Source organism: Centruroides vittatus, unplaced genomic scaffold (genome assembly GCF_030686945.1).
Source record: "Centruroides vittatus isolate TY-2023 unplaced genomic scaffold, ASM3068694v2 contig_4, whole genome shotgun sequence".
NCBI lineage: Eukaryota > Metazoa > Arthropoda > Arachnida > Scorpiones > Buthidae > Centruroides > Centruroides vittatus.
Genome location: NW_027122214.1, coordinates 3760594 through 3777961, shown reverse-complemented (window position 1 = coordinate 3777961; position 17368 = coordinate 3760594). Strand labels below are relative to the sequence as shown.

Below are 17368 nucleotides of genomic sequence, written 5' to 3'. Positions count from 1 at the left end.
CACTGCTCATTTGCCTCACTATGCAAAATGTTACAGGACTTCCTTCCGGTAATGGCACAAATAAAAAATATAATAATACATTTGATAAAATTGTATTCTGTTTTCCTGAGGTGTGAGAAAGGACAGTGAAAGACTCGTTATTGTATAGTCTTAAACTGTATATTAATTTTACAATTTTAGTCCTGGCGATTTTATCAAAAAAAAAAAAAAGTATTTTCATCCTTGATGCCTCTTGTGGTCTGTTGTGACAAGGAAAGTTACAACAATTTGAATTTTGGAATGGATTTAAATTTAAATGCTTGCAGTCTTTGGAATTTGATGTTTGTGTGTTTGTGATGAATAAATGTGATGATGATGAGCCAGGAGGCTCAGAAGTGTTAAGGACTTATGTTTTGATTGTATACATTCACTAAGTATTAGTTCTCCAAAAAACAAGTTTTGATATTTTTAGCTAATTTAGTTTAAATTGTGACTCACAGAGTATTTGTATTTTAATATTTTCTCTTTTACAATATTATCATTGGTTATTTAAGGATTTCTAATGTTACATAAAACATTGAAAAAAAATCAATTCAAAATTTTTAACAAGTTAATGTTCGAAATTAATAACAAAATCATTTTTAGTACTAAATTTCTTGGGAACATTTGTATAATGATTTTTTTACATGCCATTACATAAAAGTCAAAATACTATAGAAAAAATTATTAATTTACCATTTTGTTTTAAAAATAGGTGCTGTTGATATTAATTCTCCATCTGAAGACAGGTGGGATTTCTGTATTGATCAGACCATTCATTATTTAGGTCATGCTGTAAGTGCTCTCTATGTAAAAAAACATTTTTCTTCAGAAATAAAATCAGATGTAAGTAAAGTTTTGTTTATACCAAACTTCTATTTAATAACAATTTGAGTATAAAATATAAAATTTCTTCATACAAAGGTTCAACAAATGGTAGAAAATATTCGTTCCTCTATCATGAAAGAAGTAAATTCATTTCCCTGGTTAAATAGTGAAGAAAAGAAGATTGCTCAAGAAAAAGTATGTAATCTTAAAAGTAAGGTGAATTTAATAAATATTTTGAAGACTAAATTTTTACATTTTGTTTTGTTTAGATAAATTTATTAAATGTACATATTGGTCATCCTGAATTTATACTAAATAATGAACAATTAGAAATGTATTATGAAAGTGTAAGTATAAATCCTGTTTTCAGTTATAGTAATATTTTTTAGACTTGTATAAATTTATTAAAAAATAATGCACTAGAATACTTCAACTTTAATTTAAAATATTTCTGATTTCAAGTTATAAAAATAAATATTACCTAGTTGTTGTCAAAATAACTTTTCTCAAAAAATCTTCATAGAAAAACTGCACATCATTTGTTTTTTTTTAATTTTAATTTAAAATATTTTAAGATAGAACAATTTTGTTTTGATTTAAATAGATTTCTTGGTAGAATTGTAGAATTTGAGAAAAATGTTAATCATTGGTTCAAATTTTATAATTCCACAAATAATATTTAGGTAAAATTTCTATGTTACAGGAAAGTCTATTATATTATGAATATTAATGTCATTGTATAAGCAGAAAGGAGTTTCTCTTTTATTTGAAAGATATGTTTGAAATGATATTCATCATTTATTTTTGTTTATTGAAGAAAGTATGTATAAAAAGAAATTGTAACACACAAATTAATTTTTTTAAGTGTCAATACAGATGATCATAAACAATTATGAATTTTAAACATTTTAAAGAAATGTTATTTATATTTTTATTTATATTTGGATATTTTAAAAGAATTAATTACAATATTTACTTGATTAAGAAAATACATAAAGAAAAATATTGTAACTCAATATGTTTCTTGTATTTTTATGTGACTATGTAATGTTTATTTTACTTGAGCTATACAAATCAATTCAATCTGAAATTCCTGAAGCAGTTTTTAACCAAAATGTTTATGGTATTTTTCAAGTTCAATAAATAAAACTAAATCAAAATAACTTGCAATTTTTACAATTATAATTTTATTTTAGTAACATTGATATAAGTGGTTTCTTGTTGTTGTTAATTTGAATCATTATTTTCTTTGATTGAAAAAATGGAATAGATAAAAATTTAAACTAGCTTTCAAATGATGATTTATTCATTTTAAATGGTTTATTATTCTATTTCCAGTTTTCAATAAAAAATACCCACATTTCAAATATATTTCAAGGTGAAGTGTTTCTAAAAAGAAAAGAAGAATTATTATTAAAACAACCATTTTCTATAGATCATAGGTATGAAAAAAGAAATTTCTCATGTGATTATTTCATTATTCAAGAGTCAAACTAATTTCTTTTTATTTTTACAGTTGGGGTGTATATTCAGTAGATGTAAGACCAAGATATTCTTACATTAATAATAATATTGGTAAGTATTGCAATTAGATTTTGACGTTAAATGTTTAATTTAAAAATAATTGAAAATATAAGGTACGATAATTTATAGTAACAGTTGAAATGAAGGAACCACATTTATTATTAATATTTCAACACTAGATTTTAGATATAAAAAATATAGCTTAAAGATGTATTTAAGAAAGGTGTTAAACTCAATATTAAAATATTTTTGAGATTTTCTTTAATAGTTTTTAATGTGATGTATATTTGTGATGCGAAAGTTTTTACTTGACAAATTGTTTTGCCAATACATAAAAGCAATAGTAGAATGAGTGTTATCACCTGGCAATTGAAATTAATTTCTTTAGAGTGGCATATCTTCCATGTCATATATTGTCCCCCATAGATAATAAGAGGGTTTTTTCAGGCTCATTACGGGTTTAGCAGGCCTTGTAGTCAAGTAGCCAGGTAGTGAAAAATGGTATCCAACATATCCAGGATTAAACTGATGAAAAATTCTTAGGATTCATTACCCTGATATAAACCTAAATTTTCACACAAAAGCAGACTAATGCATCTATTGCTTTAGCTACCTGGCTTTACATATGTCACTGAAGAGAGCCAAGTATTTTGTTTTACTAAATAAGTCTTCATCCTTTGGAATAAGAATCTTTTTTTTGTATATTTGTAATGCAGTATTTTTATATATTTGTAGTTGGATAGGTCAGTTCAAATTATAAGGACTCCATGCCTAATTGGGGTTTTTAAAAAATTTTCCTATTATTCTAATGAACTTGAGAAGTTAATGAATGCACCATGAGTAGTAAAATTTAGAATCATTAAAACATTCTTATGACCTTGTCTTATGTTATTGATTTGGCATCATTCTATCAAGTTTTTATATTTTGTCAAATACAATTTTCTTTATAATAATAATATATAAATATAAAATCATAATAATATATAATGTAATTGACATTAAGAACACTAGAACTAATAACAACAAAACAATACCTTTCACATTTTTCCAGCAAGTGTTTATTATGTTTTTCTGATAAATTTTCATAAATAAATGAACAAACGTTTTTAGTTTATTTATAAATCTGCTTTGGGTTTTAGCATTAGTATTCAAAAAATACATTTTGAAATTCCACAACAGAATGTTTAAAAATTTAAAATATTCAATTCATAAGAATAAGTATATTTGATAACTTCAAAGTAGACAAATCACTTCACTGATTTTTTATTAGTCGCTTAGATCATAAATGATGTTATAAATGCAAGAATATCATATACATTTCTTATCTCTTGAAGTGGCTAGCAAATCGCCTTAGTAACTCGACAATTGTACTCTCATCACTTAAACCCTTCTGTTCATAATAACACTTTCATTTTTCTTTTTCAGGTCATTTTTGATGAATTAATAATTAATCAACGTTTACATTTTGTTGTAATTTTTATGTTTTATTTAATTAAAATATCCTGTTTTCTATTTAGAATTCAATTAAAATGTGATTTTTACAGCTGAAAAGATAAAGAATATAAAAATAATATACTATATATATATATATATATATAGTATATAGTATATTAGTTTTTAACTATATATTCTATGTATACTTTTTGGTATTTTCACATTCCTAATGCAATTTGATGTTTTTATAATCCATCATATTCTTCACTTTATAATGACCAGGTTAATTAAAATACAATATGGCTGCTGGCCTTGTACCTCTGAATAGCAGACATACTTTTCAGTCTCAACACTGTTTGCTATTCAGAGGTTATACTGCATTTGTAAGCGTTCATTTTAAAAATTGGAGAATATTTTATTTATGATTAATGATTGTTTCAGTTTTAGTTGCATTAAATAATGTCTACTCTTTTTTTTATTATTACTACAAAATAAACTCATTTTTATTTTCAATAACTTAATGTACACTTTTTATTTGTTACTTTTGTGTCTTCTTTCTTTCTATAAAATAGTTTGTTTTAAAACAAATTATCAAATAACAATACTAATACCAATCATAATAATTTAGTTTTAAATTTTGTTTATAGTAAATTTTAATCAATATTTTATTTACTTCTGATATACAGTGGCAAATCCAAAAGGCATTGATAACCAAATTAACAAATAAATTTGATATATCTAATATGTATAATTTATATATTATACATATTAAATATATAAAATTTATTTGTTATTTTGGTGAGGTTATCAATGCTTTTTGGATATATAAAAGTATGAAATATAAAAGTATAATTTATACATTATACTTTTATATTTTACAGTTTAATAAATTAATTGATATTTTTTTTAAATTTAATTTTAAAATAACTTTATTCTAGTAATTCCTGCTGGACTGTTGAATTTTCCTATTTATCACATGGATTCACCACTGTGAGTATCTCTCTCTACTTACAAATTGATTCTCTTAAAATTTGATCTTAAGTTAAAATTTATTTTCAGTGCCATGAAATATGGATCATTTGCTGCTCATGTTGCCAATAAACTCTCACAAGCCTTTGATATTAGAGGTATTGAAAGACGTAATATTTTTAGTTATCATTTTTTGTAACTGTTAAGTTCAATATTATTTTAACATCTCTTTTATAATAATACTGTAATATAAAAAATAAAATTTATTGAAAATTAATAACTAATTTCTAAATTATTTTTCAGTTTACTAAGTTGGTTTCAGATTTTCTTATATAATATTTGTATTTGTGGTTAAGTTAAAATATTTACAATAAATTAGAAAATATCACATCTGTAAAACATTTTTCTTTTAATGAAATCGTATTATTTAAAATAAGATTTATGAGTCATTATAACTGCATTTCTTTAATATTTAAAGAAATTTTTTATTGAATGCATTATTATTACACTGAATGTCTCCTCTTCATATGATTAAAGGAAAGAATTATTTCAAATCTGTTTTGGATTTTAAATTTGAATTTTATCAGGTTCATAACCGTTTAATAGTTTTCATATTTTCTTCATAGCTGTTTGTCATAAACAGTAATAGTAAATGCATTGTAAACATTTGATATTATTCCTTGGCTCTGTATGCATGCATAAGAGAATCCAGAATATGGATAATCCAGAAAACATACTTGAACTTACTTCAGGAAGTCCTGCTTTTTGTTTAGATTTAGTTTAATATTTAAACATCAAAATTTAAAAATATATCCTTGAAACAATTCCTTCTTAAAGCAAGGCTGAGTACTATTTGTGAACTTTAATAATCAATTAATTCAAATTAATTGATGTTACCAAAAAGTGGTGATGTGGTTATCTGATTAGTTTTATAATTAATATTTTTCACTCAACTGTCTGGGTTATTATATTGATGTTATTAAAATCATTTTGTTTATATAATAAATACAGTTTATGAAAAAAACATTTTTATAACCAAAAAAGTAATTAAATATTAAATTTTCAAAATACAGGTATCAATTATCAGATGAATGGAGTATTGGAACCATGGTTAGGAAATAAGTCAAAAGAATCTTACAAAGAATCGTCAGACTGTTTATTGGAAAGCATAAAAGCCAATAAAAATTTCAATGAAAAGGTAAATAATCAATAATATTTTAAACTTCACAAACCTAGAATATTTGACAACCAAATGATGATGCAGTTAAGGATCTGCCCATTACTCTGGGAACCCAGGATTGAATTTGGCTGAAAAGCTCTCCTGGAATTTTTCTGCTGTGGATATGTCAGGTCTTATTTTTCACTGCTTATTAAATCAAGTTTTTTTAAAATCCACGTGCTCATTAAATCTATTCCTAAGAAGACCATTTTTTAAACCATATCCATTATAGTTTGGGTATCCATTATCCATTATCCATTGGGTAACCATATCCATTATGGGCCCAAACCCATAATGGATATGGTCCAACCCCGTAATGGATATGGTTTAAAAAAAGGTCTTCTTAGTGCTTACAAGGCAGAAAAAGCAAAAATGAAAAACTTACAATATTTTTTATTTACTTTGTAGCTGATGATAAAATTTATTTCAGATTTGAATCTAATTGTGAAATATTTTTAAAATTTTATTAATGCTAAATGAATCATTCAGAATAATTCAAATGTGTTAATGATATTTTTTACTTATAAACTATATTTAATAAAATAAACAAAATATGAATTTGTTTCATAATTCAATTAGTTTGTTGTATGAAATGGTTCATTATACATTATTATGCCATTTTTATATTATTAATTAAAATTGGGTTTAGTACAGTTAATTTTAGTTTATTCTGTACAAATTAAGCTATATGCAGAAATTAGAATAATACTATATCAGAGATTAACAATATTTTAAGTCATGAACAATATTTTTAGTAATAAAAAATTTGAAATTCCTCATTTGTTTGAAAAAGAATCCATTGGATTATTGGATCAGATTGTATTGTTATATAGAGAACAGAAGCAAATAATTTCATTTATTATTGTTTTAAGTCTAAAATTTGTCAGATTATGGCAATAACTTTAATTATTGTAAGCTTAAAACAAAATAAATTTTTAAGAACTATTTAGCAACTATTCTCGGTATGATTAGATATTGTGGTTATACAGAATTTTTCATTAAAGCCAAAATTTACTAACAGTTTGAATTTAATAAGAATTAAATATTTCACATGATAAAATTAGTTATAAGATAAAAGGTTTCTTCATATAAACTTTTATCTGATCTGTCATGAAAAATTAATCATTTCTTTCATACTCCATATAAACTGCCAGGAGATATTGCTTTGTAGCCATCTTCAACATAAAACAACCTTATTTTTAGATACGAAAAGATATTCTCTTAGCATCCACAGAATGGAAAATGTTCAGAAAAAGCCTTTGCAAAAAACTGAAAATATGTATGCACTAAAATGTTCTCAAAGCTGTTATAAACTGATTTTAAAGTTCTATTATTACTACAAAACTAAAGATATCAAAATTTCATGTTAAACATATAAGATGTATGATTCTTTGACTAGTCAAATATTGATAATGTTGGAAGATACCCCTTGTATGCAATTGATATAAATCAGTTTTTTATATTTGAAGCCATACATGATGAGAGTGTATTATGTTATAATGCTCTAATTTTATTTTTAAATTTAACAATCTGACTGTTTTTTACAAATTTGAAGGACAATGTTGATAATTTTAATATAATTTTACAGAAAAGAATGAAAACATTTGTCTAGTTTTCTGTTCTGTACTTTAAAGTCATAAATCAGTAAACAAATTCTTGATTGCCACAAAAAATAAAATTATTTTTTTGATTTCAAAGGTTGGTTTGTTGTTGTTAGAATATATACATATATACATATACATATATAATTGAGATGGGTTGTTGATGATAATTAAAATACAGATTTTTTGAATCAATATCTATTTTATCAAGTTCTTATAAATAAATAGTAATTAATTATAAAAGATATCAAAAATAGAATTATTTGAAAGTTTTTTACTAAAACTATTTGAAAATTTTTATAGCTACATTCCAATTTGACTGTTCTTGATTTGATGGATGACATTGGAGGAATTAAATTTGCCTTCTCAGTATGTACAAATTTTGTTATTTTAGGTTTTAGCTATCACATTATTACAAATGAATAATATGTTTGTTTTTCATTATTTTTTTTTAAATAAACAAAGGCATACAAAAATAGTAATGATAAGAGTGGATTACTTCCTGGTATAAACAAGAATCATGATCAACTTTTCTTTATATCCTATGCACAGGTAACATTTCTTTTGTGTAATTGCATTTTTTAAAAATTAAAAACAATGTATTAAATGCAACTTTTTTTAATAGAGTCTATGTCAGATATCACAGCCAGGAAGAATAGTGACGTGGGATAATCAATATTCATTACCAAATAGATTAAGGTAAATAAAACTATTCACTTAAAAATTTAAAAATTGTTAAAGCATTTTTTTATTATATACATTTTATTTATTTTTTAGAGTCTTAACAAGTTTAGAACAATTAACAGAATTTAGAAATGCATTTAATTGTCCAGACAATTCTGCAATGAAAGCAGAAAAGCAATGCAATGTGTGGTAGGATAAGAATTTGTCTCCCCTTCATGTGTACATAATTTATTACTTAATCATTGGTAATGTTTTCTTTTTTGTAAAGATGAAAAAATATTAAGAAAATTTTTATGAAAATTCATAAGATCAAGATGAAAATGTTTGAGACTTCAATATACATTCTGCAATACAAACATTTTAAAAAATTTAATTTTTATACATATTTAAAATTACCAATCTACACATCCCTAAGTTATGTAGCTTTAAATGAATTTTGATAAATTGAGAGAAATTTTAAAGACCAATGGCACAAACTACCACTATTTATATATATATATATATATATAAAATTAGATATTTTTGATATAATTTTTAAAGGTTGTATTTTCACCATTTATATTTCAAAAGATATAAAAGTTTGTACAATATATTATGGGAATTTTAAATTATATAATATTTTAATAACTGATTTAAGGATAGGTTTTTTTTAAATAATAATATGTGCAGAATTTATATTTTGAAAAAGAAATTTTGAATTATTTTGTAATAAGAAAATTTGCAAAATTTAACTATCAATGAATTGTTCTCGTTAAGAATTTTATTAAATTTTGCTTATTTGCTTCTCACAAATACAAGATTGAGATTGACAGACACACATTTTGAAAGGCTATAAGTAAAATTAGGTAAAAGTTACAATAAAAATAAGAGATGTTATATATATATATATGTGCAATTTGAAGACAAACTCGCCAAGTTTTCCTACAAAAATTTGTAGAGTTCTACTGTTGATAATTGTTTTAACACAAAATTTTAAAATATTTCCATGTATTCCTGTTGCATGGATAATAGCTTAGTCTGTGATGCATCACATTATGAGAAGTTGAACGGGGAATTCTGAGTTGCCTAGCTGCTTGACAACTGGACTTCTGTGGGCATTCATCTTTATGCATTAAATTTTGACAGTATTTTTTTTAAAATGTGTCAGTCTCAATCTGGACACCCTGTACATTAAAAATTTAATTTCAAAGATCCCTGAAAGGTTTACATAATGGGCATATCTACAAACTCTTAATTTTTAATTAAATTGAAAGAAAATGAATATCCAAATTTCAATAATTTGAAAAAGTACTTTGTGATAGATATAAATTTTTCATCATTTTTTCAAATTCATAATGTACATATTTAATCATAAGTAAAACATTAATCACAAATTATTTTCTAATAATAATTTACATTCAATTAGACAAGTTGATTTTTAATTAAATATAAACGATAGTTTACAAATTGTTTTGAAATATTTATTTTGTAAATCAACATTCCAGTTAATCAATGTCATTGCAAATAATGGAAAGAATGACTTGTAATTTGATATCCTGATGGTGTTAATGTAAAGTAATTGTACAGATTTTTTGGATTTAATGTAATTTGGAAGTTTTATATTAAAAAACTTAAATTTTTATGTATTTTGAAAGTTGTTTTTTTACCTTTCTCAAATATAGTGACAATATTCTTAATGTAATTTTCCACATTACTTGTGAATGTCTATGAATTAATAAAAATAAGTGAAGATGTTTTTAATCCTATTTTAAAGTTTAAGATTTAAAGAATTTATTAAGCTTTCAGAGAAGTTTTAAATATAAAATTGTTTTGAAGGTTTAGATATAATGTAGAATATAACTTGTGCAAATTAATATTATTCAAAACAAAATAATTGAAATAACTTTTGGACAAGGACTTACCTGAAGAACCAGTGAACACTTCTGGTATACTCTGGGAATAGATACTTGTAGCTCTTGAATGGGTCATATCAGGGGACCCTGGTTAGTCAAGACTGCTTCTTATATCCTTGTAATATAGCAAAATTGAAAAAAAAAAAATAATAAGAGAGTTATTTTCGTATACTGTTTTCAAAATAGTTGATTGTCATGGATCTGTTGTCACCGTTGTGACCTTGTTTTTTTAACGGACACTAGAATCACCACTAGTAAAAACTAACTTTTGGCAAATAATGGAAGTCTAGGATTTTGAGAACTACAAAATATAATTAAGGTTCAAGTACTGCATTATACTTTCATCTTGTTTTCGAGTTTAGAAAATGTTCTTTTCGGACTATATGCTTTTTGATTAACTCAGACGACATAAAATTATAATTAACATGGTTGCCATGCTCTTCATTAATAAAGCATCATGTTTACTAATAGTTTTTTTGTCAATAACCTACAGAATAAGCCAGTATTACAGCTGCCAAGTTGTGGGACCTACTGGCAAGACTCAGTAATGTGGTTTAAATACTCGCAGCGAGATTGTTCGTTAGCTGGCAGAAACTTCTTTCATCCAAATTATCATTAAGAAATCCATCATAGTCACTTGACTACAAAAAGTAATTTTAATACTGAAAATGAAAAATTTGTTTGGAAATTTTAGTTATAAAGTTTCAATTAAGCATTTTTGGCAAAATGATGCATTTCTTAATAGTTCTTGCACTTAATAATGTCTATGTAGAGAGCATAGAATGAATGTACAATAAATGAAATAAATTATAAGTACTGATGAGTATAAAATAAATTTTTATACTGTATATTTTAGTGTTGAACTGCATATACTTTTTGTACTCTGGTTTACTGGAGAATTCAGTGAAAAAGTTTATAAACAAGTAAAATAACTACTAATATTTTTTAAACATTTTATATAATTTAATCTCTGGTTTTTCTTTCTTGCTGATGACTTTATTGTTTTCAGTTTTTTAAAAGATTAATTTTGTAGACTAGAGTAATTATAAAAAGTAATTAATTAATTGGTTTTAACATTCTTATTACAGTGCATCTTTGTTAAAACCGTAAGAGAAAAGAATAAACTAAAACGGATTTTTGAAAAGTCGGAAACACTGCTCTAATATGCATGAAACGGTATGAAACGAGTAGCATCACTGGTTTGCTTCCTTAGAAGCAAACCAGTGATGCATACTCCGTTTCATACCAAATAGAGTATGCTTAGTTGTTTTGTCACTTGGAAACATCTATTGCATACCTTAGAGCAGTGTATCCAACCTTTTTGGGTTAGCACACTTTGAATCTAATAATACAACACACCATAAATTTTTAAAAATAAGTTACAGTTGATTTTTAAAAAATTTTGATAATACGGAAGTTTAACACCAAGATAAAACTCATAATTTTATAAATATACCGTAAAAACAAAAAGCCTATATAAATTAATGCGTAAAGAGCAAGTATCAGTCTTTAAGTAGTAAGCCGCAACGTTTTTAGAAGCTACAAAGAGTTGGTACACGGGTTTACAGCGGAGGCAATTTTTGTGACGGGAATGCAACAGTCGGAATTTTTCTTTTCTTCCGTCCGCTGGCGGTAAAAAGATAAAAGATATATAAAATTTTAAAACATTACTTGAACACTAGAAGTACAAAATATTGTGTGGATTGCACAAGAGTACCGCTAGCTTTCAAAAAGTTTCTACCTTTCAATAAAAAAAAATAATAATAATTTCAACATAATGAACTTACGAAGCAAAATATAAAGCGTTCCAAGTATTTTTTTTCGGAAAAATGATAAATAGAACGGTTGCAAAGAAAGGATACTACATTGTGTCAATTAAAGGACAATATCTAAAGCACAATTATTGTTTTTTGAATGAAACTTCTGAAACAAACTGCAAACATCGGTGTCTATCTGTATATGTATTGAGGGGCGGGCAATGAAATGAGTAAGATGTACTCATCGTCCGGTTTTGATTGAATGTAACATATAAAGCAGGGATGGCGAACCTTTTTGAGTCCGCGTGCCATATTGTAAGCATACTTAACTTTAAAGATGTTAACGCGTGCCAAAGTCTTAGCCTTCGAATAATGATATTTACAGAAATTAAAAGAATACGCTTTAATTCGAATAAATGTAAAAAATCTAATTGAAAAAAGGATGGTCAGGTGATAAACAGAAAGGATGATTGAAAAGGACAGAAATCATATGATACATTACGTGCCAGATGATTTCTCCGACGTGCCACTTTGGGCACGCGTGCCATAGGTTCGCCACCCCTGATATAAAGTGAACCTATTGTGTACAGTACTCGTTTCTATTCCTAATTCTTGTAGATGGTATAAAATAAAAATACGCTAAGAGGGGGAACAATTTGCCTGTAAAAATATGGGGGAATATGTCTCCCCTGTCCTATATGGATCCGTGCTCATGACTAAACTCTCCACTAGTGATGGGATTGGAATATCGATATATCGTACCTGGTGATTTCCGATATATTGCGATATTCGTGGTTTCGATATATCACCGATATATCTTAGTGTTTTGGTGCGATGTATCAGTGAAAACTGTGGATTGACTGGGGAGGGACAAAGAAAAGCAGCCTTCAGCGTTGTCGTTGTGCTGTGCTGTTTGTGGCGCTATCTTGCCGACTGTGCGACTTATGTGATTTGAAACCATTTGATCAGCTAACGAAACAGACTTCAGGTGAAAAATATATTAGTTCTGTACTGCCAATGATAAGTTGCATGACTAAAGCCACAGCTGCCAGAATTTCTTTGGAAACAGTAGAGAAAAATTTTGAGGTTGCCACGATGAATTCCCTGTACACTATTAAGGATGCCGAAAGCAACCACTTGCTATCTATTTCTAGTATACTTGATCCGCGATTTAAAAGGCTGCATTTTGATTCGCCAATAGTTTGTTCACGGGCAATATCTCACATCAATGAGGCCTTAAAAGATATTGCGAGAACAAGTAATGAAGGGAATGAGCACCAGTTGGAAAATAGGGTAATACAGACTGCTAACAGTGACGATATATATATATTTTTTTTTTGTAACTCTTTCCGCCCTGTGGGCACTAAGAGGGCCTCTTATAGCAAGCCCATTATGAGTTCGGCCAGGCCCACAATGGGGCGGCCGGGTGGTGAGGGACGGGGACCGACGTATCCGAATGCACCACCCCCCGAAAAATTCCTGGGGATTTTTCGACCCGTCCGGATTCGATCCCGGGTCCCCAGGGCGGCAGGCTGCGAACCTTAACCGCTCGGCCATCCGGCCGCTAGTGACGATATCTAGAGCTTCCGCACCTGTCTAGCTGCAAAGCAGACAGGCACTGAAACACAGAGAGACTCGGGTAGCTTGGTTACAGAGCTAAAACATTACCCATTTTAAAATTTGATAGACCGTAAATGCTGCCCCATAAAAAAATGGGAACATTTGTCTGCCGTATTCCCAAACACGACAAAGCTAGCAGAACAGTGTTACTGTATCTCAGAAAGCTCTGTTCCGTCGGAAAGATTTAAAAGTAAAAGTGAGGAAATGTTACGTAGGTTTCTTCGCACGAGGATTTAACTTAGGTACAGTACCTTCTTGAACCTGCAAGGCGAAATTTTAACCCTAGTAGTCAAAATTCCCAGATTAGTCCGATATTTTCCGATATGTCGATATTTTGTGATGATATTAGATAACATCATTATCGGCTTTGAGGGTTATCGATATTTACAAAACTCATCCCATCACTACTCTCTACAGAAATGAGTTGACATAAAATTCCCCTAAAACACTTTTGAATCTATTATAAGAATGTAAGTAAAATCTTTACGCAATGTTTCTTATATTTCTTACGTAATTATTAATGTTTAAATGTATGACAGAAATATTCTAAATATGTTTTTAATATGTTGCCCGATCGAGATTGTAACACTGGACGATAAGCCTGTTCTAAGACAAACTGGTATTAAAATATCAAAATGTCGTTTAGGGAATATCGAATATAATTTGATAATTTATTTTATTAAGCTTGTTAATTTTTTATTTAATTCTTATAAAATGATATAACGAAACAATCTGTAAAACAAATCATTTTAGAATAGCCCTTTATTTGAAGGATTTCTCAGTTAAATTTGCTTATCTTTCACAAATAACATCTTGAATTTATTACTTGTTACAGATTGTCTAAAGTTTCAAATGAATGTGTTTACCGTTTTCTGAGAAAAGGAAACATTCTGACATTTGGAGTTAAGTCTCATCGATTGCCTAATTCTAGTAATGTTAAATAATTGTTCGCGAAAGAGAAGAAAAAAAAAACGAATTGCTTAACTTTTCCGGCGACATTTAGTGGCGCCATCTGTTATAATATTTTATTTCTTGTAATATCTTTAACTATTATAAAATGGCAAAAAGCTTTATTTTGAGGGTAGGGGTGGGTTTTATAAAAAAAATTGTAAATGTTAGTAACATCATTAAATTCGACCCTCCTTTATCAGTGGTTTTATCCACTCGGCCACCGATGAGCGTTTTCGGTTGGGTCTTACTTCCATATTTGTGATTCACTCTATTAAATAAGTAGACCTATAGTAATTAATTCGAGCCTTTACACTCCATTTTGAGAGATTAAAACTTTGCTAAATATATGTCTGTTAATTTTTATAATAGAATTTTAATGAGAAAATTGTTGGACAATTTTTTTTAAATCATACTTTTTGATGCACATTTGATAGAAAGCAAATATTTAATACAGTATATTACTATAATTATTTGATATGGAATAATCTTCGTGCAACTTTTTCTTAATTATTCTTATATTTTTTAGATTTAATAATATATAAATAATTGAATTCGAAATATAATTCAACGATTCGTTTCCTTGTTAATCATTGACAGTCGTTTTACATCAAAACAATGAATTTTAGTTTCTACTTATTATTATTATTATATAGGCCATGGCCGGATGGCCGAGCGGTCAAGGTGGCAGCCTACCGCTCTGGGGGACCCGGGATCGATCCGAACGGGTCGAATAATCCCCAGGAATTTTTCGGGGGGTGGTCCGTTCGGATATGTCGGGCCCCGTCCCTCACCACCCGGTCGCCCCATTGTGGGCCTGGCCGAACCCATAATGGGCTTTCTAAAAGAGGCCCTCTTAGTGCCCACAGGGCGGAAAGAGTTTAAAAAAAAAAGGCCTATCCATCATTGTAACTGTGTAATTTAATATAAGATTATGATTAAGTCAATATATTTATAAATAAATCGTCTTCAAATTCATTATTAAAATGTTTTTAATATTTTATACGTTTTCTATTGTACTTCCTTTTCACTCAAAAAGAACTATTCGGAGGATAGAATGATGGAGTGTTTCTCATGTGAGATCGAATCCGATCCTTTCCGAAGTAAGCAAGAGATACTTCTATTCCGCCACTCAGCAATGCTTGTTCTAGGCAAATTATAGGATTAATCGAAATATGCCATTATTATCGGGGCCTTTTAAAAGCTTGGAAACACGTTTACGAGATTCCAGTACATTAAAAAGACGAAACAGCGCTAAAAAAACTATACTGTATTTTTAAAATAAAATTTGACAAACATAATTGTGTTTTTCTTAATTAATATACGAAAAATACGTAATGAAATGAAAAAATTTTCACAAATATTTTTGAAACTCCAAACGTCGTATTTATTTCTAAGAGCTGGGCTAAATACTCCCACTGACCTATAATAAGCTTATCGTTTGACGGCCGGATGGCCGAGCGGTAAAGGTGGCAGCCTACCGCTCTGGGGAACCCGGGATCGAATCCGAACGGGTCGAATAATCCCCAGGAATTTTTCGGGGGGTGGTCCGTTCGGATATGTCGGGCCCCGTCCCTCACCACCCGGTCGACCCATTGTGGGCCTGGCCGAACCCATAATGGGCCTACTAAAAGAGGCCCTCTTAGTGCCCACAGGGCGGAAAGAGTTAAAAAAAAAAGCTTATCGTTTAATTAATTTATAAATTTTTAATAAAATATTTTAAAAAGTAAATCAACCATTTGGTTATTATTTACAAAAATAACATTAATTTATAAATCTAATTTTAAAACAATGTTTTTTTATCGGTAGAAATATATTGTAAAAGTAAGCGATTTACTTTTACAATATATTTTATTGACTAAATCATTTAAAAAAGTAATATTGGGTACTTTCTAAACTGCTTAAAATCATTCGAAAGGTGGCCGGAGGTCCCCTGAGCAATCAAGGTGGCAGCCTATCGTTCAGGGGATCGAATCCGGACGGGAATTTTTCAGGTGGATATGTCGGGCCCAATCCCTTATCACTCGGCTAAAAGAGGCTCTCTTAGTGCCCACAGGGGAAAAGTGTTTAAAAAAATTCGAAAATAAAATTTTTCTTTTATGGCTATAATGAACACAAAATGTCGCAAACGTTTAATCTAAATTTTAGTTTTTAAATTCATTTTTCAAATATCGCTTATTACTAACTGTCGGTAAAGTCCTACTGCTCTGAAGAACACTAGTACTAATCTTGATTCACTCAGAAATTTTTACGATTAGGTCGACCCAAAAATGTCGGAATTCCGTTCCTCGCCATTATAGACGGTCCTAGGATTTGAGATGTCCTACACAAAATTTATTTTTGAGGTCTTGAGGATGGATTTAGGTCTACAATAATATAAACATTTTTAATATAGAAACAAGCAATAGAACATACAATAAAGTACCGTAATTAAAATGTGTACAGTAGTTTTACAATGAGTTGGAAAATTAAGTAAGTGTACAGAAATTTACCTACAGAACTGACAGAACAGACCTTTCTGCTTTTAGTAGGGCTAAGCTACCGTAATCAATTACAGGAAAAAAGTCCAATTCTGCAGCAATATCCATTTCAATGACAAGATCGAAAGTGAAGAAATTTTCTCTATACTGTTGATTGGATGAAGTTCTTGATCAACTTTAAGTTGGAAAATGTTCGTTCTGCAGATGCAACAGATACCGACACAATTACCGTATTTACTCGCATATAAGACGAGGTTTTTATTCATTTTTCACTGCTTCAAAAACCCAGGCCCTCCTATATGCACGAGCGAAGGATTACTTGTGTTTAGAGACAAAACTATTTTATCTGAGTCGTTTGAATCGTTCTTGTGTATTGTCGGGAGTAAACATGAAT

General features: G+C 28.3%; 1 protein-coding gene across 1 annotated transcript in view; it reads left to right on the top strand.

The window, feature by feature from the left end:
* Positions 1-9902, top strand: part of LOC136976291 (endothelin-converting enzyme 1-like) — a 33374-nt gene extending 23472 nt beyond the window's left edge. The window contains exons 8-19 of the mRNA XM_067271530.1: positions 734-864; positions 943-1041; positions 1116-1193; positions 2185-2288; positions 2363-2421; positions 4743-4794; positions 4864-4931; positions 5847-5971; positions 7897-7962; positions 8059-8145; positions 8219-8292; positions 8371-9902. Coding sequence (XP_067127631.1) covers positions 734-864; positions 943-1041; positions 1116-1193; positions 2185-2288; positions 2363-2421; positions 4743-4794; positions 4864-4931; positions 5847-5971; positions 7897-7962; positions 8059-8145; positions 8219-8292; positions 8371-8470 — 1043 coding nt within the window. The 3' untranslated portion in view covers positions 8471-9902. The remainder of the gene's footprint in view (positions 1-733; positions 865-942; positions 1042-1115; positions 1194-2184; positions 2289-2362; positions 2422-4742; positions 4795-4863; positions 4932-5846; positions 5972-7896; positions 7963-8058; positions 8146-8218; positions 8293-8370) is intronic.
* Positions 9903-17368: the final 7466 nt, after the last annotated feature.